Genomic DNA, 23237 nt, shown 5'->3' with positions numbered 1-23237 from the left:
ATGGAGACGAGAACAGGTGGGAGAACTTCAGCCTAATAACGTCGGCTGATCCTGCGACCGGGAATGTTGCAGAGCGGTGTATATGCAAGCGTTGTATGATACATATGCAGAGTACCCTGTGGCTGGGTATAATTGGGCAAAATGTAGTCCTTCTAGCCCCTGTGCATGCGCCGCCATCGACTCAGTCACAAATGGCATCTCTCAGTCTCTAAGTAAGGAAGGTAATGGATCGTTCCTGTTCATGACGATGCAGCTACATTCGATTTGCACCTCCTTCCTAAGTGTGCTGGTGTTCGAGCCTGGCTATAGTTCATCTAGCTTTTAGTAAAATTATATTTACAACCGCTGTCGTCGTCGGGCTCAGTGTCGTCTGACATGCGGTGTCGTGCGGGAAACCTAGAAATCAGAGTTTATAAAGGTTTTTCAATCATGATGGTCCAGCGTACTTAAATCCCTGATTATCTCTGATAAACAGCATTTCTTAGAGCAGAAAAATATATCCATCCCGACTCTGTAGTGTCTTAAAGAGTAACTTCCGTAGTTTACGTGATCCTCTGCGCATTTCTATTATCTATACTGCTTTTGCCAGGTCTGACCTTCCCGTCACCATTGACGTCCCTACTATTGTTTCTGCTGCCAATAGTCTCTTCACTAGGTATTATGAGCCTGGCTCCTATGAAATCCAGAAGTGCCGTAAGTGCACTACAGTTACCGCCGTGAAGATCAAAGGGTTTGAAGATTTTCTATCCCATCAGGATGTCATAAGTCGACATGAGTCGTTGGAAGTTCGCCCTCTGCTGGTATGAATTGGCGAAACCAACTGTGCCACGCGGCTGTATGCTTAGCTTAATACTGATAAGACAGTATGCTGCCAAGAGATGAGAGCCTGAATGTGAGAAGTGAGGATATTGGCACTTTTGAGAAGTCAAATAAGCGAGCCAACCAATCGCCTGAAAGTCTTTTCCGCCAAAAAACAACACCAGCATGCATACTCAGCGTTGACTGCCCCACGCCGATAGCCGATCAGCCAGCAACGCACCGACTTCCGCTGGACATTCTTACCAGCGCTTCATCCCCTGTCCATATAGGGTGCGGGAGAACCAACAGAAGCTGATCGTCTCGGAATGCGCCGGTCTTAGCAGCCGCTTCGGGCGTTCGTCTAAGCATGGGAGTCATGCAGGGCGCATCCTTCGTGTCGGGCGAGGAAGGATGTCCAACGTCTGGGTTTTTGACTGCCCAAATTTGCTTGCTTCGTTCATTTTCTGTCTTTCAAATCCAGTCAGCTTCGTTACAATATAATCCTGCCAAGTTGCTCAACGATCGGGCCGGAAATCAAAATCTCGTGTCGACAACTACAATGCTATCCACCAGAGATGGCCAGTCAGATCTGGCACCCACTGAGAAAGCGGTGAATATTGCACCTACGTCGGTTGAAAGTGCTGCATTCGAAAATGAGGGTATATTCTCCGAAGATGGACTCCCACCCCGCGATCATGGGAGGGCGGCATGGACAAGCCTTATCGCTGTGTCAGCGATCGCCATGGCTACTTGGGGTAAACAGTGCTTCTTTTTCCAAAGCTCCAGCATTGTCAGACTATTAACGACGTCCTTCTGTCGCAGGCTTTGGCGCTACTCAAGGTGTTTTCCGAGAGTACTACTTCAAAACGCCTCCTTTCGAAGGAAATCAGTTGGTCGCATCCACAGGCCTTCTGGTAGTTGTGAGTGAAGCAACATGCATGGGTCAATTCTCAAAGACTCATCTAAACAGGGTCTTCTCCAAACGCTGCCGCCATTTCTTCTCAAAATAATTTCCACGTACCCTCATTACAAGTTTTATATGATGTGGAGTGGCATGTTTCTGGTGGTGGCATCTTCCATCGGTGCTGCCTTTTCCACATCTGCAAGTGTCCAGGCCAGTGACCCTTAGACGCAGTTCATGCTAACCTCTTCAAAGGCAGTTCAGGTTATCATGACTCAGGGACTCATGTATGGTCTATCGAGTGGACTACTATTTGCGCCGTGTCTCACGTTCGTGGATGAATGGTTTCTAAAACGACGTGGTCTTGCCAATGGCATTTTGTGAGTTGCCAAACCTTGTGTGCGAAAATGACGAATGGCTGACTAAAACAGCTTTGGGGCACCCAACATTGCTGCCGCAGGTCTTTCGCCCATATTCTCCGTTCTTCTCAAGCGCTTTGGTCGTCGAACTACCCTCATAGGATGGGCTGTATTCGCATCTGTCATTATATCCCTTGGCACCATCTGCGTTCGTTCCCGATGTGACAGCAAGGCGGAGGCAGCGACGGCGTCTCAACAGCCGCCTTCAATGAAGAGAATATTCAAGAAGCCAAAATTCTGGGTGTTTGTTGTTTCTATGACACTTCAAAGCCTGGCGAACAACTTACCTGCCAATTACCTCCCCAGCTTTGCGACTGACCTTGGTGTTTCGCCTGAAAAAGGCGCTCTATTGGTCACATTCTTATCGCTCTTTGGTATCATCGGTCAGATATCAATCGGTGCCCTAACGTCAGTTATTTGTGACCAAACTCATTGACACATGAGCTGCCAACTAACCTAGACCAATAACAGGGACGCGATCGGACCTTCGATGCCAATGCTGATGAGTACGCTCGTCAGCAGTTTCGCAGTGTTCGTGGTTTGGGGTCTTGGCAAATATTACTGGAACATGGTAGTCACATCCATACTGTTTGGCGCATTTGCTTTCAGCTTTATGGTGTTACGCAGTCATATGGCTGCAGTAGTTGTTGACGACCCCAATCGCCCAAGCGAGGAATTGTTCGTGTCTGGAATTCTTCTCTTCACCCGTGGTGTCATTGGAGTTGCTTCGGGATACATCGCTGCAGCTGTCCTCAAGAACAGTGACCATATTGGAGTCCAGCCCGGATATGGTGCCGGGAAATGGCGTGATTTTATCATTCTTGTTGGCACCACGATGACGGCAGCGACAGTTGGGGCGTTCGGTTTGTGGGAAAGAAGAAGATGATGACAGACACGAGAGCTTTTAATTGAACATGGGAACATCTTTTTCACGCGACTGGCGTGTCTTCGTCCTAGGTACCATGGTAGTATTGAAAATACTCGTATTCGTCGCTTTTCACGAATGCGGCAATAAAGTAAGAGGGATGGTAACAATGAAAGAAAAATAGAAGTTTGCATAGTTGATACTTGAATAGTAGCCCGCCTAGACAGCAAATCCATGTATGAGTGACTTTTAACAAAAGATACTAGAGACTCATGTAGATATGATCTAACTATGTCACTTCAGACAATACTTATCAGCTGTAAACTTGAAGCCTGTACTGTCCCACAGCTTACAGACGTAAATGCATCCTTCTCCCGGCAATTGGAGTACCGCGGTGGACTTGATAAGACCAAGGGACCCAAAGAAAAGAACAATCAACTTGCGGTTTATTTTAGTTGAATTTCTCTTGACAATCGGGTTCCTACATGATTAAACTGTCTGCTGTATTGACAATCATTCGTCCAGTCCATTCCGCGTTTCACGGAACTAGATGCAACGGGCCACCATTACCCACCACTGCTAAGCGGACTTGGAATGGAGGACATAAGGAACCCCAACAGCTTTTCCGAAACAAAACCTTCAAACATTCAAATCCCGTCGGGTGCCATGACGTACTGCTACGCAGTAGCTCGGACGCAAACTCCACTTGACTCGCACGTAGGAGTGCAGAAGCCCAGGCCCTCCGCACTGCAGTGCCAAGCCTTCGGGACCGTCCCGTCTGACCAACGGAGTCCGGGTCGTCCCCCGCGAAATGCTGCTATTCTGCGTCGCCAAGCGAGGTCCATCGCTGAACGTGTCACTGACAACCTTGGTTTGGGTGTTTCTTCGTACGAGATGCCAAGTCTCGCTACCCAACCAGCGCCGTCTGTTTGTAGCTGAGCGTGTATCATTACGTAAAACTGGCACCTCCGTGCGTTTCTCCTCACATCAGGTGCACTGCCGTGGGCAGAGTTACGTCGACGTAAGGTTCGCAACACAGAACTCTAGGTGTGTCGTGCTCGAAACCCCGTGACCCGCGCCCGAGCTGGGATCCTGGTTGGGGGCGCTTAAGCGGCGCTCGTACGCGACGACGTTTCCTACATCAGCTGCAGCTTCCCCCAATGCTGCCCTCGCCATAACCTCCGAAGCTCATGTTCTATACATCACGACGACGCTAACGACATCATGACGGGCGTCACGCAACTGGCTCTGCGCCCGGCTGTGGTCAGGGAGGATTTCGAGGCCGACATGGAGAGCGAGTGGATGGGGACACCGTCGGAAGACACTTTTGCCGATGAAGACGAGGTTCAGGTCGATCCCTACGGGGATCTCATTCTTCGAGTTGGTTGCAGCCCAATTTCTGGTGGAAGCCCAGCATTTCGGGTCTGCTCGAATGCCCTGAAAAGAGCATCGCCATTCTGGAGACGGACTTTGGCTGAAACCGCCGAGGAGACCGGAACGGCAGAGGAAGATTGGTATTGGACGCCATCACTCTTCGCATGCCCACACGAGAAATCTGATGGGCTGGTCATTTTGCTCAATATCATCCACTCAAAATTCCACTTGGTACCCAAGAGACCATCCCTCTCAGAGATGTACAACTCCCTTTGCCTCGCCAGCATGTATGAAATGGAACAAGTTCTGCAGCCATGGATCGGGCAGTGGTATGCCGTTATCGACAGCTTGGAATCAGCGAGAGATGGGCACAGCCTCGCCATGCTAGCATGCATCGCTTGGGGGCTGGGTGATGAGAGACTATACGTCAGAACGCTCACCGATATCACCCTCACATGTGTCGTGCACAAAGGCGGGCACATTATGACTGCCGATGGAGTTCGCTTGGACGATTATCTTCATGATGCGTTAGGCTCTCCAGTGATTTCAGGTATGAGCGAAACTGTTACCTCAGATTAGATTCCTGACATACTGACCTTCGGCAAGAAAACATCCGCTTAATGCGCAACCAATTAGCATCAGAGTTACCAGCACACATCAACCAACTCATCAAGCGCCTGATTGAGGGTAAATGGATGTGCACAGGGATATCTGACATACCGATAACGAAAAACAAGAAGTGCGACTATGTCGTGCTGGGAAGCTTGTTCGCGGGGTTGATTTACGTTCGAGGCTCCAAGGCAACAGAGCTTCAATTGAGGCAGGATGAAAGTATTGCAGACCTGCTCAAGTCAGTGAAGCGGGTGTTGTCGTACGTGTCTTGCTACGAAAAGCATACAGAATGCAATCCGGCGGAGAAGATCGCCGACGCCATGAAGGAAACAGTTGAAGACTTAGACACATCACTAAGCGTGGGCATACTCCAGCGAATGCGGGAACAGCGACAAAAAGCAGGTCTAGAAGCACAGACTTCTGAGGAAGACAAGGGATGAGCTATCGTCAAGTCATGGCATGCATGGACCACGTGGAAATCAAAAGTTTTGATGTTGTTACGAGTCAAACAGTGCTGAAAGCAGTGATTTGGTGGAGCGCGTGTCAATATGCGAAATGAGGAATGTGATCTTTGCTTTCGGCTACTAACCAGAACTGGCCTCTTGAACACGAATTGGGACAAATGGGCAGCATGTTTAATCAGTCACCTGATTAAGCTTAATGTGACTGTCGACTACACATCGTATGTGCCGCGTCCTTCATCAACTTAGCTTTCGGTCAAACAAGAGTTGCCTGACTTGTCCGAAGCCGCAACGGGGCGCGGAAAGTCCCTCATCGTGCCCAATCAGCGCTGATCTCGCTTACGATACAGCGCAGCACCGACATCCACTTGAGCTGGCTATGAACGGAATGGCTTCAAGATCCGGCTGTGTGTTCTAGTTGGTTAAGATTTCTCGTTCACATCATGTGTACCTGACCCGAGAAGGTCCCAGGTTCGAGCCCTGGCACGGTCAGATTACTTTTTGATGTTTTCGTCGACGAGCATTCATCTCGAGAGTCGCGTTCTAGAGGCAATTGGCGGTGTCTTCCTTTTGAACCCGGGGTGACAGGCCAAGAGCAATTGGATGACAAACGGATTGCTATGGCTTCTTTCATGTACCATGCTTACGACAGGCGTTTTGAGCAAGTTCTTGGGGTGGTTTGCTGGCTCGCTCCGGAGCGGCAATCTCGGTCGCCGGCGACCGGCCGGTTCGGCACTTTAGCGCCGCCCACTCGGTGCCCCTTCGCTAAGCCCCCTTTATTTCAGTGTGACGACTACCCGCCGGGCTAAGCTTTGGATCGGGGGATTGTCCACCAGTAGTCGTCGTTGAAGCGGCGAGGTGCATCTGGAATGCAGACCGGTTGACGCGGCAGTTGATCTCGCAGGAAAACCGATCATTGTGTTTCAAAACACAGCGCAACGCATTCGAGAATGTGATTTGGCTAGACGGCTGTCGCGGCCGTATCGATGGGCTCTGCAGCCGTCATTGCAGCTGTTTCCCGGCGCGCGGAGCAAAACAAGCCGTAAGGCGTGCTTGGCGCGTGGACCGCATCCTGGTAATCTGGGGGAGGTTCGCCGACGGGCTGGCCAGACCTATCTTGGCGCGGCATTGTGAGCGATTGCCGGCATAGGTGTCTGCGCCTTGCTGCAAGGGATACATCAGGGGCAAACGATCCGGTGGGGAAGCAGAGGCTCTTCGTGAACGGTGAGCATCACGGGGCTGGCCGACGGAGATGACTTCGATTCTTGAGTCTAGCGCCGAATTGATTTTTACTGAATACGGCGTGTCGATGGCGGTCAAGTTGACTTGGCCACAAAAGTGTCCGTCGGTGTATTCAGTCAACGAGTGAAAACACAATTTGATGGCAAGCCCGAGCAATGACGTTGTCTCATTGAATTTTGCAGGAAGATATTAAGTGCCATTGAGCAAAAGCAAAGAAAATCGGTAGGGGCGGATTGACATAAAGTAGCAGTGCATGTGGCAATGGTCTATCCAGCACACGGAGTTAGCTTCATATATATTCTGTGGGGAAATATTGGTGAGGCCGCAGGGAACAACACGGCAACATCGGCTAACCATGGGAACTCCCTAGCCTCCTTTTCAGGCTCTTCTGATCTTGAGAGAGGAGGAAATGTTTTTCGAGGCTGAGCCATGGAACGCCCTGGGAACAAACGAGTTCCCCCCTCCCCGAACACGGGATTCCGCAACCGACATTCGATATCGGCTTTCCAATGTATTGATTGGGGGGTTATTAATGCCGTCCAAAATCGGGTGAACACGAGTCAAAGCTCAATTTCGACGGCCGCAAACCTTCTGCTTTTGGGTGTGTTGTGGCCGGGATGACACGGCTTTGAGTTCTCCCCTAGAGCCCTTTTGGCTGGCGCAACACCACATTTACTTGACAGGAACGTAACGGGCAGATTAACCAGCCCACTTACCCCATTGGTGGAGTCATCTAGAGCGCCGCGTGGTGGGCAGCGTTGGACGTCGGTAACCCGAGGTCTTGTTAAGGTGAAACTGCCCCTGATTCTTTTCGCACCCAGCGGCGCACCCGCTAAGCCCGCAACAAGCTTTCCGTCCGATGCTTAGCTCCGGCATCCCGGTTGACACGGGGCCCAGGGTCGACAGACACTCACCTTGTGGCCGGACACTAACGTCACATCTGGCATTCGTCACCGTAATTGGAGGGACCAGTTTTCTTTCTGGAAGGAAAAAAATGTTTGCCAAACCCTGACGTCCGTTAGCATGTTGTGAGTATATCAACTGCCGCCCTCCCGCCGTTGGAGCTGATCTTGGCATCCGATTGTCGGTCCATCCTCCTTACAAACCAGACGTTCTCTTCTTGCACATACATTCGCTTTAGTTCAACCAGTCATTCTTTGCAGACTTCCATTCACGATGCAGCTGTCTTCTTACCTCGTCTCGGCCATCATGGCCGCCACCGCCGTGGCCAGCCCCACGCCCACCATCGAGAAGCGCGCCACCACCTGGTGCGACTCCTTCGGCTCCCTCGCCACCGGCGCCTACACCGTCTACCACAACAACTGGGGTGCTGCCCAGGCCACCTCCGGTTCTCAGTGCACCACCTTCAACTCCCTGAGCTCCGGTTCCGTCTCTTGGTCTACCTCTTGGACCTGGGCTGGCGGTCAGGGCCAGGTCAAGTCCTACTCCAACGTTGCTCTGGAGAAGGTCAACAAGCAGCTCTCTGCCATCAAGTCCATCCCCTCCAAGTGGACCTGGAGGTTAGTGTTCTCTTCGAAGCATTTCCTACTGTCGCCATACTGACCTGAATACTCCAGCTACACTGGCTCCAACATCGTAGCTGATGTCGCCTACGACCTGTGGCTCGCCCCCTCCGTCGGCGCCAACAACAAGTACGAGATCATGATCTGGCTCGGCTCCTACGGCGGTGCCGGCCCCATCTCCAGCACGGGATCCAAGATCGCCTCCCCCAAGATCGCCGGTACCACCTGGAGCCTCTTCTCCGGCCCCAACGGCGACACCACCGTCTTCTCCTTCGTTGCCCCCAGCAACATCGCCAGCTTCAACGGTGACCTGAAGGGCTTCTTCGACTACCTCGTCTCCAGCCAGGGCGTCGCCAACACCAACGTCGTCACCTCCCTCCAGGCCGGTACCGAGCCCTTCTCCGGCACCAACGCCGTCTTCAAGACCTCCGCCATCTCCATCTCTGTCTCCTAAATGGTCCTTGTGCGGCCGTTGAATCGATCCAACTGAGTTCGATCTTGATTCCCGAGTTTGATGGCGAGTATTTAGCATAAAAGCCTTTTCGACACGTACATATTGTTGCTTCCCGTACATAATACAATAACAGAACCCTAGTTGGTCTGCCACAATTAGCTTGATCTCTCCCAAGTGACTCTCAGCAGCAGACTGACCATAAATAACCATCGAGATTCCAAATGAGTGGATATGGTGCAATATGCTAGACGGTGACCACACGTCTGATGGATGAAAGTCATGATTAGTAACCCCTTCCACCATGAATCTAGTCTTAAACCTTCACCAGCGTGCCTTCCGGCGTTCTATGAACGTTGTACGCCCTTAGGTGATTATCCAATGCAATATAGCTCCTAAATGTTTGTAAAGTGGTACATCTTGTGGCTCCTGCTGAAGTTATTCTGTCTCAAGAACGGAACTACTCAAGTAGGAGGAGTTACAGACATTCAGTGGTCGGACTATACTCTCAGTACTAATAAGGTACCTCGGCAAAACAATGGAATGCGTCAATTACATCAAGTGGGAATCCTCTATCCGTCACCGAGTCGCAAGCCATCATTTTCGCTTGCGGACTTCGCATAACATACAAAGCTCTTCCTGTTTAATCATGGTAGCTTGTTCCTCAAGGAACGGCCAAGGCACGTTGTGAATCTCCTCAATATAGACACGAAATCACTGGGGAATCACGATGTCGAGCCAAATGCCTGATATGTACTGTTGGATTGAAAATATGTACGTCAAGAAATATGGTGATCATGCCAGTGACCGCCCCTTTACTCGGCCTTCTGGGCCGGGATGTTGAGGGTAGCAATGTTCCATGTCTTGCCGCCGTCAGAGGTGGTCATGGCACCACCGGTGGCACCATGCTCCCAGCTTCCCCTGTGTCCGAAATTCTTGTCGGCCTCGCTAAGCACAATAGAAACATCCTTCCAGGCTATGAATGAGTTAGCTTCGGGCATTGGTTGACGTGATGAGTGAGACAAACTGTGGGCAGGGTGATTCGCGCAGCCGCCGCTGGCGCACTCGATTGAGATGTAGAAGATGTTTCCGTGCTGTCCCTTGCCTGTGCAGATGCAATTAGCATTGGCTGGAGTCAAATGTTAGTCTTGTGTCGGAAGGACGTACTGGTGTTCACGGTGGAAACAAGCTTGCCGTCGACATAGACGTTCTGGTCCCAAAGCTGGGTCGACGGGTTCAGTTTGTCTATGGTCAAGGTCAGTCTCGATGTGCCGACAACGAAGACGGGCCTCGCTTACAGTGAGTTCTAACAGTCGATCCTGCGGAAGCCTTCACGGGGGTGCCAACGGTGGGGTTTGAGCCTAGTCACGGATCAGCGCCGGTCGATCAAGTGCCGCATTCGCGAGCGGCTTCAGATGGTGATACGCACCGACCAGGGTGTACGCGAAGTTGCACCAGTTCTTTCCTCCATCTTCGCAGTAAGATCTAACATCCATCGTCAGCGATGCGCCAAAGAATCGTTAAAGTTGATTGCGCCATACCCGCTCGGAGAGTTTGAGGTAACGCCCTGGAGGAAGGAAGCCTCGTTCTGCATCATGATGGCGCTCCAGATGGCGACATCTCCGGAGATGGCGCTGGGCAGCTCGGGAAGGACGAGAGTTGCGCTTGCCTCTTGGATGTAAGCGTTGCCGTTGGTGAACAGGGTGACGATGTCGGAGTTTGCCTGGGCAAGGCTGGCGAGTGCAGCAATCATGCCGCAGACGGTTGCTTGGAATCCCTTCATGGTGCCGGAGATAGACGTGTTGCGCTTCGGAAACGACTGTTTGGGAGTGGTATCGGAGAGTCTACTGAACAACGCTAAATAAACGCAATGAGGATAAGCATAACCTTATATGATCGTGGCTAATCTCTTGAGCCCGCGCAAATACGCATTCGAGGGGACATTGCGTCTGGAACTTTTACGTGTGGGAGCCATGTTGGTCTCTATTCGAAACTTCGATTGTGGTCATTGGAGCGTGCGCTATCATGTCTGAGGAACTTTTGACTCCGCAATATACTGCTTTCATGATCGTTCCAGTTGCATGGTAATTATCCCGTCGGACCACAGCCGTTCGGATGAATCGCTGACTCGATGCGATTGGAGGAATCTCCTGAAAAGGCGGGGCTCAGGGGACAATGTGCGGAAGATCTGGGCGCCTATCCACTCTTTATGCGGCGCAGAGTCTCATTCGTTTACGTACAGTAACCTTCTTTACGCATCATAAAATGGCAACTCCCGCCGGCACAGATTCGTCTACAGGGCGCGTATAGTTTTACGATATTACTTGGCTGGCTGGATGACTCTCTGTCCATTGGATGCGGCCTACGGTCGCTGCCTGGAGATGCCATGTCCATCAGACGGACCACTCCGGCTGTGCGACAGCGGACCCGCCCCCTTTAAGATGTGAGCCCCGGATTGCTCCGGACGTGGTGTATCTGGCTGGAGTTGTTGCCCCTTTTGTGAGCTGGGCAGTGATACAATCGGGCCACCAAGAGCATCTCACCAATTTTTGCAACCGAATCAATGCTTTCTGTCTTCAGATGCTCACTATCAGAATTGAAATCTGGAAGCTGAGTCGCGACTCGAGATTAAGGGAATACGCGAGATGTTGACCCCATTCTCATCAATCCCAAGCGGAAGTTTATTCGCACAGTTGCGCGCGAGTTGAGTAATCAAGACCGGTTGCGAAAAGACTTGCTTTCTTATTTGCCATTTCTTTGGTTTGCAAGATTTTTCTCGCATAGGCACCCTCGCCCCTTCAACCCGCTTGAAATGTACGTCCCAAACCAACCGCCAACTTATGATAACGGTAATCGATGTGCAACCATAAACGACACAGTTTTGCGCATATTCTACAGATTCTCCACGAGGAAGCCGGCTGTTTACCCGCCGCTAGATGCCAACTCGAAAAGATAAGAAATGCTAGGAGTATCAAAGCTCATCGCAGTAGAGTCAATATTCGACAACACCATGCTGGGGCTATCTGCCAGGCCCAGGTCCTGATCTCCACCAAGTTCGAGCGGAACTGAAAAGGGTGTCTCTGACGGGAGGACAAGTGTCGGACTCGGCACAGAGAGATTCGAATCGCGGCACATGGAACCATAGTCGATCATGGACCACAGCGCCGCCTTCAGTTCAGGTCCCAGATCAGGGGATTTGTGAGCATTGAATAGTGACGTGAACAGATGGGCGTGGCTGTTGAAAGCTAAAAGCCGTCGATGCTGCCGAGCAACGTCAGCAAGACTCCCAAGATCAACGTATTTGGAGATCAGGTCGACTTACCATCTTGGAAGCATGGTCCCAGAATTGACCCATCTTCTCGAGGATACTCAAACTTTCCTGGGTGGCGCGTAGCATTTCCGCCGATCGCTGGCCTCCATGATGTTTCTCGGCGTGCATGTTGAGTGACAAAGTACTGCCAGCTAGGCACGCTGAGTAGGCGTAGAATGAGGCACCGAGATGGCACCCGGCTGCAGCTGCATCATGCAGGACGTTGATTAGACTCCGTGCGTGGTCGTAACTTCTTTGGAAAGCAAGTAAGAGAAAGCTTGAGGGAGCCTGGCCATTCCGCCCACGTAGCCGTCTGCGTAACAGGAATGGGTGGTTCAGGAGACAGTGACAGAGGTTGAAGACCGTACGCGCAAATATGACGTGCCCCACAACTTGATGGTCGATGGATCCTTCTTCTGTCCTGTTCGTTTCAACGATAGAGTCGATAGAGATTTGGTCCATCTGAAGACGAGACTCGACTAGAAGTAGAATGGAATTGATGGAGGCGTACTCCGACCTCGAGTCCCATGGAGGAACACCATCCACTTCGCGGTCGTGGAGAACGTTTCGTGTACACCGCCCCAGAGCAGAGCCGGCTAAGATCGCGATGGGAAAGTTTCCGCGAGCTGAAGAGGGGTCCGTATTCCAGTCATGAAGCTGGTGTAGAGTCACATTCCTCTCCAAACCCCCAATGCGGAACGTGGTCTCGTCGCATGGTAGTCGGACACTGCAATCTTCGTCTGAAATAGCGAGATGGCGATCTTTTCCGCATGAAACGAGCTTGTCGAGGAGGTATATCGACCAGAAACACCTCCGTCTTTCTTCTTGTTCAATGATGGACAGCTTTTCGCTGGGCTCTCTCATCAACTGAAGATCCTGTGCTATTCGGATGGCTAGGCCAATCTTCAGCCACCCAGAGCTGGTTCGTCCCGCTAAAGCTGGTATCAGCTGACCAGTCCCACATGTTAAGAGATCAACTCACAGGTAAAATCAATGATAGCTAAAATATTTGTCGCCTGGGCGACGTGCAGATCAGGTGAGTCCTCTGCTGTCATATGATCAGTGAGCACCGACAGCCAGGCTTCCCTCGCGTAGGCTTCGGTCGCTTTGGCCCTTACTCCAGCGTAAAACTCATGATCCGAAAACCTCATGGATGACGCCAGAACCGCGAGCACGACGCATTTTGGAAGGGATTTATCGGCCAGCTTTTGTCGAAAAGTTTCTTCATGGAAGTAGCCGTAGGGTTGATTGTTGCAGTGCGTGAAATATGTGTCGATCAAGGACTGCATTACATCATCCGGGGGCAGCTTGCTCAGGTCCCTACAATGTAGTTTAATCAACAGGGCTGTCCCGCAGGATCAGCTTCAAATAGCTAAGAACACTTACACATCATTTATAGGGGCGTCCCGAGAGCTTCCGCTTGGAGATATTGAGACCTGGTCTTCCAGGTTAAAGATGTCTGCCGCGTCATCGTTTGAAAACTGTGGTTCGACTTCAAAAGTTGTGTCGGTGCCGGCGAACGTGCTAGAATAAGTACATGAGTGCCATGATCTCTCTTTTTACAGTGAGCTTGAATGGAGATAAAGCCCTACCATGACTCCTTTGGTGGCTGACCACTGAGTTCTGCCAACTTGGTCTCGATCGCAGAAATGCGCTGGAAAAGCGCAGACTGTAACGCAATTAGTCCAAGTAGACTAAAGATATAGAGAACGTTTCATTCCAACACTTTTCATCATCTCCAAGAACGCTGCTGATGCGCTCCCAGATAGAGCAGACGACGTCGCCGAGTATGGTTCATAAGAACACCGTTGCATGCTGCGTCGACAATTACCACATCTTGGCTTGTCTCCAGAGCATTTGATCTTCTTCTGCCTGTGAAGAGAAAGGTGATCATTAGCAAGTTTGGTTCCAGTTCAATGACTTCCCAAACACACCTGCAAGTCGTGCAGGCCTGGCGGATGCGCTTGATGCCCCCGCTGGCCGGTGGTGATCTCGGCTCAGGGGAGCCGGATGTCATCCATCCTGTCTCTGTCATGTCTTCAGACATGCTTTAGGTATGTGAACGGTGATGCTGTTCTGAAGTATGAATCTAGCCGTCTTGCGTGCATCAAACCGGTGACGTTGAAACTCCGATGAGAGGGCGCTTCAGCAATATCCGGTCGTCCTGAGCTCGATGCGGGGTAGGTCGGGGTGATCACGTGGGGGCATATAGTCGCATCCTTGTCGTTGCTGCCGTTTCCCCAGAAATTTAGCTGGAAATAGCATATCTGGGGCTGGGAGGCCAAGTTGACGCATGCAAGCCGGCGATTTGGTCAGACTTTTCTGACTCGTCCCGGCTGGCTCGGAACCCCACCGGAAGAACGCGAAGGTCTCCATCCCATGACATCAACGGGTCACACTGTCTCATTGGCACGTTGATTGAAATGGTGAAATATGTTCAGAGGATCTTCTAGGGTAATGATCTCCTTGAACGCCAAATTTGAAGGTATTCTATGGATATTTGTGTCAAATCTTTGCGCGAGGTGCCTTGGCCGCATATTCATCCCAGTCAACCTTGTTTCGTTTTTGGAACTCCCCTATACCAAGGACAGCATCACAACCAGGTGCCATCATTGACTCAAAGAGTTTTGCAACTCTTTCTTCTTGAGCTGTTGTGCCACCACGAGACCATGCCAGTTTTACCAAATCCTTTGACATCCTGGAGCCCCCAGGCGACGAGTGACGGAGATTGCGAATAAGGTGTTCAACCGTCTTGCGCAGCTCAGCTGGTGTGTCGGCGAGCAACGATACGGCTCCCTGGATTTTGAGCTCAGATGCCGAAACCGCCCTCGCTGTCAACATTGCGTCTCGTGAAAGCGCCAAGCCCCATTCGCGGATCACGTATCTGGATATCACTGCAGGGCAGAGACCCAGCTTGACTTCCGAGAGAGTGAACGTTGCCGAAGAAAGGCATATCCTGATGTCGCACGAAAATGCCAGCCCGATTCCACCGCCAAAGGCCGCGCCGTTGATACACGCGATCGTTACCTTACTCGAGTTGTCGATTAGCTCGAACAAGCTCTTCAGTGGCTTGAAAATGCCCGAGCTTGCATCGCCTCCTTTACCAACAACAAGGGCGGCCTGGCTGAGGTCCATGCCGGTGCAGAAAAATTTGCCGTTCGCGCTGATTACAATTCGTGATATGGATGGATCATTCTCGAACGTCCTGAAAGCTGCCTGGAAATCTTCAATCATTGGAGACGTGAGAGGATTGCCGTTACGCGGTGTGTTGAGGACGATGTTGCCTGTTGCCCCCGATCGATACACAAGCAGACGCTCGGTTGCTCGCACAAGTGACCAATCCAACCTTTTTGTTGACTCTAGGGATGCCTCCTTGGAGGCTGTTGTGCCTCTGGATGCAATTTTCGCAGACAGAGCCGCCCCGGCTCTGCTATCATTCGACTTCGAGAGCACCTTCGAGATCCACGCACCAGTTTCCGCAAGCTTCTGCAGATTGACCCCAGTGCTCACACCCGCATTTTCGAACAGATATACGACGTCTTCCGTTGCCACGTTGCCTTTGGCTCCCGGTGCGAAGGGACAGCCTCCCAAGCCGCCGACACTGCTGTCAAACGTGCGCACGCCACATTCGTAGGCTTTCCACACGTTTGCCAAAGCCTGCCCATATGTATCGTGAAAATGCCCAGCTAGTCTTGCCGGGTCAATCCCTTGGCGACTGAGGAATTCGACCAGCCGCCGTACATCTGGTGCTGTTCCGACCCCCAGAGTATCCCCGAGACTGACTTCGTAGCATCCCATATCGAACATGGCTTTGACAGCGCGGTGGACGGCGGATAACGGCGTCGGACCATCGAACGGGTCGGCAAATATGCATGAAACGTACCTGATGCCACAGAAAAATGGTTAGTCAGCGAACAAACAATCACAAATTTGTATGGAACTTCTGACTTGCCCTCTAACAGCAAGACCAGCCGAGACCGCCTTTGTTGCTACCTGGTGTGCCCGTTGAATTCCCTCGTCAACGCTACAGTTGAGGTTGGCGCGACTGAATCCCTCAGTTGCACTCATGAAAACGGCAACTTCCCGAACACCGTGATTCAGCGCGATCTGAAGCCCTTTGGTGTTTGGCACCAGGACGGGAAGCCTCAGGTCCGACGATGATCGTAGCCATTCTCCAACAAGACCCGATGAAAGTACTTGGCGGCAATCTGCAAGTTGCGGGATTGCTTTTGGAGACACAACTGAAGTGATCTCTATGTTTTGGAGGCCGGCTTGTCGAAGCCTCTCAATCAACGCTACTTTGTCGCCGGTATCAATCGGGCTTTTGACGTTTTGGAGGCCATCGCGGGGGCCAACTTCGACGATTCTAACAGACATCTGGAACCAAAAGCTGTTTCCTTTGACGATCAAGCATGCGAGCGAATAACACGGCCAGGAAGGGGACAATTACGAGGTACTTGATAGGGCTAGCTATGGTGGCTTGGTGGTGCCGACTACCTACTTACCCCGGTCTTTGGGGTCCGGACCGCTTCCCGGAACATGTACGTACCGACTCCCAGTGCCGAGGGCCGGCCGTCCTGATTGGGCAATTCGGCTTTCATGAACCATTTTCGGTTAACGCAGTCGTGGAGCTGCTTGTTGGCAGCTTACAGCCGGGTGATCTTCACATCGGAATGAGCTTTCCACAATAGGGGCTTTGGGGGTGAGCTTGCAGCAATACGGGAGTTTAACAATGTTTCAACAGATATGACGATATACATAATCCAATATGTCATCAAGTCAAGATGAACATGAGCTTGGTATGGTGATACTAGTGTAAGATCGATCTTATTCTGAATGAATGTTTGCTAGTTTACAATTTTGCCTGTACTTTAGATCGCTTCACCAATGCATTTCCGAGCTCCCTAACAAGATGCTTCTGATACTTTCCGCTGCCGGTCTTTGGCAGCTCGCTACCAACGTCGGGACTTCCAAGCCAAAAGATGTACTCGGGGGCCTTGTGTCGGCCCAATCGCTGCGTGACCCATGTTCTAATCTCCTCATCAGAGGGCCTGGTCGCGTCTGATTCTAATTTCAGGAAGCATGCCACAACTTCGCCGTACTTCTTGTGATCAAGACCCACTACACAAGACTCTCCAACGGCCTCATGAGATAGCAAGCGAGCTTCGATCTCGATGGGGGAAATGTTCTCCCCGCCTGATATGGTCTTAGACACGGAATTGTCAAAGGGTAATTACGACTTACCACGAATAATCAAGTCCTTGATGCGGCCGGTGATGTGGCCGTAACCTTCATCGTCAATGAAACCCTCGTCGCCGGTGTGCATCCATGGAACTCCATCTTCATCTGTTCTCATCACCTCCTGGGTTCTCTCCTCGTCCTTCCAGTATCCCTTCTGCAAAGCAAAGCCGCTGGTGCAAATTTCCCCGCGGGTGCCTCGTGGCACAATGTTACCGTTTGTGTCCACGATCTTTGCACCAGTGCGGGGGAGCACCTTGCCTAGGCTCTTGAACATCCGGTCATCGGTATCACCTAAAGCCGTAATGAAGGTGACTGGGCTGGTCTCCGTCATCCCGTAAGCAATGAGCATTCCACCAATCCGCATTTCCTTGCGCAGACTCTCCATCAGTGGAGGCGGAACTGGAGACCCCGCTGCGAGACCGGTGCGTACGGTACTGATGTGATGACCGGACTTCTTCAGAACCTCTAGCTCTGCAATAAACATTGTTGGGACACCGAGAAGGGCGGTGGCCTTCTCGTTGATGATGGCGTCAATAGTTCTTTGGGCATTGAAGCTGTCGGACGGAAAGATGATGGAGCTTCCGTAGCAGAAGGCGGCTAGAAAGCCCATCACTAGACCGAAGCAATGGAATAGAGGTGGAGGGCAGCACACGACATCTTCATGGGTGAGTTGCATGGCATCGCCAACGAACCTAGCGTCGTTGATCAAATTGCTGTGAGACTAGTAAGCGATGTGAGATCAACGCTTCTTAGGAGTGGGCTCTTACAAATGAGTCAGAACTGCGGCTTTTGGTGATCCAGTTGCTCCTGAAACGGTTTCTTTTAGCACAAAACATGCATGTAAATATGGAAGGAGGGATCTCACCAGAAGTGAATTGGAGATTGAGCGTGTCGGTACGGCGAACCTTTCGCTCCGCACGTCTCAAAGCTGAATCGTTCATGAAGATCGAGTGACCACCGTTGAGGAAGGTGCTGTAAGTCTGACACATACTGCCTTGGCCTGGAAATCTGGCGGTGTCGAGACACACGATGTGCTCAAGCTTAGACCCTTTCGGCAGAGCGCATAGGGCTTGAATATGGGATAACAGTGAGTTTGATCCGATCTGAGAAGCCATAAAAACCACCTTGCAATCTATTTACTGTATAAGAAGCCATATTAAATGATGCGATGGTGGACAGAAGGACTCACCGCTGTGCAACACTGCACTACTCAACTCGTCCGGGGAGTAGGTGTTATGTAGGACGACGAACGGGCAGCCGATGCGAGCCGCCCCCAGGAACAACTCGATGTATTGATAGCAGTTTCCTGCCATAATTCCCACACAATCGTCATACTTCAAGCCAAGTTCAAGCAAGCCCTTGGCGGCGATTTTGCTCCGGTCCGCGAGGTCCTTGTACGTAAGGCGGGTAGACTGCCAGGGCACAACGACGGCTGTGCGATCACCATACGCCTTGGCTTGGTCCTGAATAACAGACCCAAGCGTCTTTTCAAGAAGTGGGGGATCCTTCGGCCCAAACACTAAAGATGGTGTCTGTTGAAGGGGCGTGTTGCGGGAAGAGGAGGACACGGCGGTGGCTGACATTGTGATGGCGCGGATTGGAGGAGTACGAAATTCTGAGAATGACAAGTTCTCAATCCGCAGAACGATAGTTCAAGATATGTCATCTGAAGATGGTCTAGCGGCAACACCCAAATACTTCCGGCTCTTACACAAGAGTGACTGCACCCAGTGCTTGCGGGGCCGGCAGAGCATGAATGCTAGGGGCGGCCTCGGCCTATCGGCCACGGTCCGAACCCCGGATTTAATCCCCGCGCCGGCCCAACATTTCGCATCAACAGTGCCGACGACCATTTTACCGATATTGCAACCGCAAAGCACCAGAAAAACAAGCATATCATTAACATTGAACTATACTAGACACCGACTCTCACCAAGCAGGTTACATGCGCGCTTGAGCTCACGGCAAAATGGCACAACCGTTCCCAGTTGAGAAGTCGGTCCTCGACCTCGGTGCGCCAAATTTCCAAGAAAATCGATCTCAATGGGAGAAAGTACTCGCAGAATTCGACCACAACCTTCGGCAGGTTTCTTCTGAGGGTGACGATGTGTCGACAGCTAGACATCAAGGACGAGGGCAATTGTTACGTAGGTATTCTCACAACCTACATCGGAAGGCATTATACTGATTACCCACAAAAGAGCGGGATAGAATCAACTTGTTACTGGATGCAGAGTCACCATTTTTGGAGTTAGGGGCTTTTGCTGGGTTTCGCAATGCGGACTCGAATTCTTGCGGCAACCTCATTGCTGGTATTGGTCTTGTCAGGTAACTCAGCTTGCCGGTACCATCTGGTTTTATGACGATTAACGTCAGGGTAGTGGACGGCCATGTATCGTCATGTCTCATATCCCAACCCAGAGCGGTGGAGCTTGGAACGAGATCACAGGTTGGTGAAGATTTTCCCACCCGTTTGGATTTGGCTCAGAACCACCTTGCCTAGTGCACAAAGTGAACAGAATTTTGGAAGTCGGCTTTGAGAATGACCTTCCGTTAATTTCTCTGGTGCAATCGGTACGCTTGAATATCAGTTCACAAAAACAAGACTATGGACTAATTGATATCAGGCGGGTGTCTTTCTGCCACAGCAGTTTAGGGTATTTCACAAAGGTGGACAACTTTTCCGCGATCTGGCCATCCGCTCTAAGCATGGAAAGCCATCCTGCGCTGTGGTTTTCGGCCCCTCAACCGCCGGCGGAGCATATCACCCGGCTCTCTCGGATTACACCATCTTCGTTGAGAACCAAGCACAGGTATTTCTGGGAGGTCCACCCCTCGTCAAGATGGCGACATCAGAGACCGTGACTACCGAGGAGCTCGGCGGAGCCAAGGTTCACGGAACAGTGACTGGCCTGGCTGACCATACGGCACTTGACGAGTAAGAGCACATTTGCAACGCGAAAGGTTTAGAGGAGGCGATGTTGACTCATCACAGATTTGACGCCATTCAGAAGGCGCGGGAATGGGTTGCCACTCTTAACCCACTGGGCCCTAGCCACCAAGGAGGCATGGTTGAAGAGCCACTGCCTCCTCGATATCCAGTTGAAGACCTTCTATCGATCGTGAACACCGACATCCGTAAACCCTTCGACATGAGAGAGGTTTTGTTGCGCATTGTTGATGACTCGAGGCTTTCGATTTTCAAACCAGGCTATGGTGTCAACATGCTCACTGCTTGGGCTGATATTCTCGGTAAGCCCACGAAGTACCCTTCAAAGGTCGACTGCGTCTTTCTTCTCGGTCGCTAACCATTCTCGTGTAGGTTTCCGAGTGGGTATTGTTGCGAATCAGACGCCTGTGATTCACCCACAAGAAGCCCTGAAAGCGGCTCAATTCATCAGACTGTGCAACCAGGAGTATGTTACACCATCTTACCAAGTTCAATCTGCTCACCAAAGTCTTTTTGCAGGGTTATCCCTATTGTATTCCTCCACAACGTAACTGGGTTTATGGTTGGTACCAAAGCAGAACATGCCGGAATCATCAAGGCAGGTGCGCAGCTCGTATCAGCTGTTAGTTGTTCTTCAGTCCCACACATCAGCATCATTCTCGGAGCGTCCTATGGTGCGGGCAACTACGCCATGTGCGGAAGATCCTATCGACCGAGATTTCTTTTCACGTGGCCAACAGGGCGTTGCAGTGTGATGGGCCCAGACCAGCTAGCAGGCGTGATGGAGACCATCAAGTCCAAGTCCAACGGCGGTAGTAAGCTTTCGACGGAGCAGATCAAGGCTCAAGCACAGAAGGTGAGGGGTGATGCGTATCGAGACTCGGAGTGTTATTCGACTAGCTCCATCCTCGTGGACGATGGAGTCATAGATCCAAGGGACACTCGCGATGTGCTAGGGATGTGCTTGGAAGTCGTGCAACTGCCGAACAAGAAGGACGTCCAGTCACATAGGTTTTTGTCTAGAATTTAGTGCGCAATAGACTGCTTTCTAGATCACCTAAGAATGGATATTATTTAATGACGTGCAGATGAATGGTTCAACTTCAAATTATGACCCATGTCATGCGGTGTGCAGACCAATTACTTGTCGATTTCTTTCCAGCGGTAAATGACCGGCACCAATTCTTCGACCTCTGCAATCATTCATGTTCATGTCTACAACGGAACATTCTGTAAGTTCAGTCTACAAAATCCGCGTGTCCCATTTCCGGCTTACCCAGGTCTCCATTGAGATATTGGTCTTAGAAAGATCCCTGTCCCAACATTCTCTAGTACCCAAGTTCCGGCAATGTTGCTATAAGCCCCGGTCACAGCGGGGAGGCCATGCAAGAGCCGAGGGACCTGCAGGTCTCCACCCGGACCGCGCTCCGGTGCTCGGGCCATCCACAATGGCTATGGATTGCCCGGGTCGAAAACCATCGGATTCTTCGATCTCGGGAGGTAAACAGTTCGGTACCGAGTCCCCGAGGCAGGATAACTGTTTGCAAGCTACGTCACACGGACCGGTGCTCGTGACCGATCAAAAGTGATGCAGTAATTAAGTCAAGGCGACAGATGTAATAGCAGAAGTTCCGTCCCGATTTCCACAATTTCCTGTTTGACAACACTGCGCAAGTCTTCAAGATGACGAACATCAATAAACCGCGATTATTCGAAGCTACGATCCCGTTAAGCGCCGATGGTCAGTCAAAAATTCGTAAACTTCTGATTGCGAACCGTGGTGAGATTGCTTGTCGTATTATTTCAACGTGTCGAAAGCTTGGTGTTCAGACAGCGGCAGTGTACACTCATGAGTAGGTGTTCTACAACGCAACTAGGTGCATTCGTACTCGCCTGATAAGAAATGCAGAGATGCCTTGTCGCAACACGTTGCAGACGCACATGAGTCTGTCTGTATCGGATCCATCGAACACGACACCAAAAACCCCTTTCTCAACATCGACCTCCTCCTTAGGACCGCCCTAGAAGCCCACGCCGACGCCGTCCATCCCGGCTATGGATACCTGAGCGAGAATGCCGACTTTGCAGACCGTGTCCGCGCCGCAGGGCTGACCTTCGTAGGGCCAACCGGTCAGACAATCTCGACACTAGGCGATAAGCGAACCTCCAAAGAATACTTGAGAACTCACGCACCGGAAGTGCCCCTCATTCCAGGATTCTCCGGGTCCAGCCAGAATGTTGAAGATCTCCAAGATGCGGCGACACGCATCGGCTTCCCTGTCATGCTCAAGGCTTCTGCGGGAGGCGGTGGCAAGGGTATGCGAGTGGTCCGCAAAGCTTCTCAGCTCCAATCGGAACTGGACCGCGCCCAGTCGGAATCCCAGAGATCTTTTGGTTCTAGCGACTGCATTCTGGAGAAGTTCATCGAGAGCAGCAAGCACGTCGAGATTCAGATCGTTGGAGACCAGCATGGCAACGTCGTGTCTCTGTTTGAGCGCGACTGTTCCATTCAGCGTCGCAATCAGAAAGTCATCGAGGAAACGCCTTGTCTGTTTCTCGATGAACAGACTAAGAAGAGCATGAGCGACACGGCCGTCAAAATTGGGAAGCTTCTAGGATACGAAGGGGCAGGAACCGTGGAGTTCGTGGTCGACACTACAACGAAGAAGTTCTATTTCTTGGAAGTCAACACTCGCCTTCAAGTTGAACACCCCATCACAGAAGAAGTCGTCGGCGTGGATCTCGTATCCTTGCAGCTCTACGTCGCTGCTGGCGGACGTCTTGCCGATGTTCCTGAACTATCTGCCTTGACACAAACTGGGCATGCAATTGAATGTAGACTTTGCGCGGAGGACCCAAATCGGGACTTCATGCCAAGTCACGATACGGTTGCCTTTTGGAAGCCTGCAAACCCACATCGAGGACCCAGCTCAATAGTGCGCTATGAGACGGCGATGCAAAGCGGGGCATCAATATCAATCTACTTTGATTCCATGATTTGCAAAATCGTGGTGTGGGCACCTACGAGAGCCTTGGCCATCGACATACTCTCGAAGGAGCTAGCGAATACCGCGTGCGTTGGAATCAAGA

General features: G+C 51.4%; 8 protein-coding genes across 8 annotated transcripts; 4 read left to right on the top strand and 4 right to left on the bottom strand.

The window, feature by feature from the left end:
• Window positions 1-1540: 1540 nt before the first annotated feature.
• Window positions 1541-3167, top strand: slc16a12 (Monocarboxylate transporter 12; the record flags this gene model as incomplete). The annotated part of the gene is made up of 6 exons (XM_037326233.1): window positions 1541-1553; window positions 1621-1718; window positions 1955-2079; window positions 2131-2526; window positions 2590-2981; window positions 3160-3167. 6 exons carry the CDS (start codon window positions 1541-1543, stop codon window positions 3165-3167), a joined length of 1032 nt encoding a protein of 343 aa, XP_037175898.1.
• Window positions 3168-4207: 1040 nt separating this feature from the next.
• On the top strand, window positions 4208-5409 carry CGCA056_v010985 (uncharacterized protein; the record flags this gene model as incomplete). The annotated part of the gene is made up of 2 exons (XM_037326232.1): window positions 4208-4907; window positions 4964-5409. 2 exons carry the CDS (start codon window positions 4208-4210, stop codon window positions 5407-5409), a joined length of 1146 nt encoding a protein of 381 aa, XP_037175456.1.
• Window positions 5410-7881: 2472 nt separating this feature from the next.
• xgeA-0 (putative xyloglucan-specific endo-beta-1,4-glucanase A) lies at window positions 7882-8649 on the top strand (the record flags this gene model as incomplete). The annotated part of the gene is made up of 2 exons (XM_037326231.1): window positions 7882-8192; window positions 8250-8649. 2 exons carry the CDS (start codon window positions 7882-7884, stop codon window positions 8647-8649), a joined length of 711 nt encoding a protein of 236 aa, XP_037175342.1.
• An 812-nt stretch (window positions 8650-9461) lies between these two features.
• On the bottom strand, window positions 9462-10429 carry CGCA056_v010983 (uncharacterized protein; the record flags this gene model as incomplete). Its single annotated transcript, XM_037326230.1, has 6 exons — window positions 9462-9622; window positions 9674-9751; window positions 9814-9891; window positions 9945-10007; window positions 10076-10131; window positions 10188-10429. 6 exons carry the CDS (start codon window positions 10427-10429, stop codon window positions 9462-9464), a joined length of 678 nt encoding a protein of 225 aa, XP_037175888.1.
• Window positions 10430-11568: 1139 nt separating this feature from the next.
• CGCA056_v010982 (putative transcriptional regulatory protein) lies at window positions 11569-14003 on the bottom strand (the record flags this gene model as incomplete). The annotated part of the gene is made up of 7 exons (XM_037326229.1): window positions 11569-11907; window positions 11969-12888; window positions 12939-13276; window positions 13343-13480; window positions 13549-13625; window positions 13681-13828; window positions 13891-14003. 7 exons carry the CDS (start codon window positions 14001-14003, stop codon window positions 11569-11571), a joined length of 2073 nt encoding a protein of 690 aa, XP_037175890.1.
• Window positions 14004-14461: 458 nt separating this feature from the next.
• Window positions 14462-15763, bottom strand: AFT6-1 (Enoyl-CoA hydratase AFT6-1; the record flags this gene model as incomplete). Its single annotated transcript, XM_037326228.1, has 1 exon — window positions 14462-15763. One exon carries the CDS (start codon window positions 15761-15763, stop codon window positions 14462-14464), a length of 1302 nt encoding a protein of 433 aa, XP_037175892.1.
• A 1045-nt stretch (window positions 15764-16808) lies between these two features.
• sidI-0 (Acyl-CoA ligase sidI) lies at window positions 16809-18780 on the bottom strand (the record flags this gene model as incomplete). Its single annotated transcript, XM_037326227.1, has 5 exons — window positions 16809-17152; window positions 17201-17910; window positions 17965-18004; window positions 18063-18329; window positions 18387-18780. The coding sequence occupies 5 exons, from the start codon at window positions 18778-18780 to the stop codon at window positions 16809-16811; spliced, it is 1755 nt and encodes a 584-aa protein (XP_037175894.1).
• A 386-nt stretch (window positions 18781-19166) lies between these two features.
• CGCA056_v010979 (putative methylcrotonoyl-CoA carboxylase beta chain) lies at window positions 19167-23084 on the top strand (the record flags this gene model as incomplete). The annotated part of the gene is made up of 11 exons (XM_037326226.1): window positions 19167-19344; window positions 19399-19525; window positions 19579-19646; window positions 19701-19771; window positions 19825-20135; window positions 20193-20449; window positions 20520-20613; window positions 20667-20840; window positions 20898-21003; window positions 22025-22982; window positions 23077-23084. 11 exons carry the CDS (start codon window positions 19167-19169, stop codon window positions 23082-23084), a joined length of 2352 nt encoding a protein of 783 aa, XP_037175864.1.
• Window positions 23085-23237: the final 153 nt, after the last annotated feature.

This window comes from Colletotrichum aenigma, assembly GCF_013390185.1.
Source record: "Colletotrichum aenigma strain Cg56 chromosome Unknown KSG_Cg56_contig07, whole genome shotgun sequence".
Classification (NCBI taxonomy): Eukaryota; Fungi; Ascomycota; class Sordariomycetes; order Glomerellales; family Glomerellaceae; genus Colletotrichum; species Colletotrichum aenigma.
Note: the sequence above shows the minus strand (reverse complement) of the source record. Positions and strands in the feature narration are given on the sequence as shown.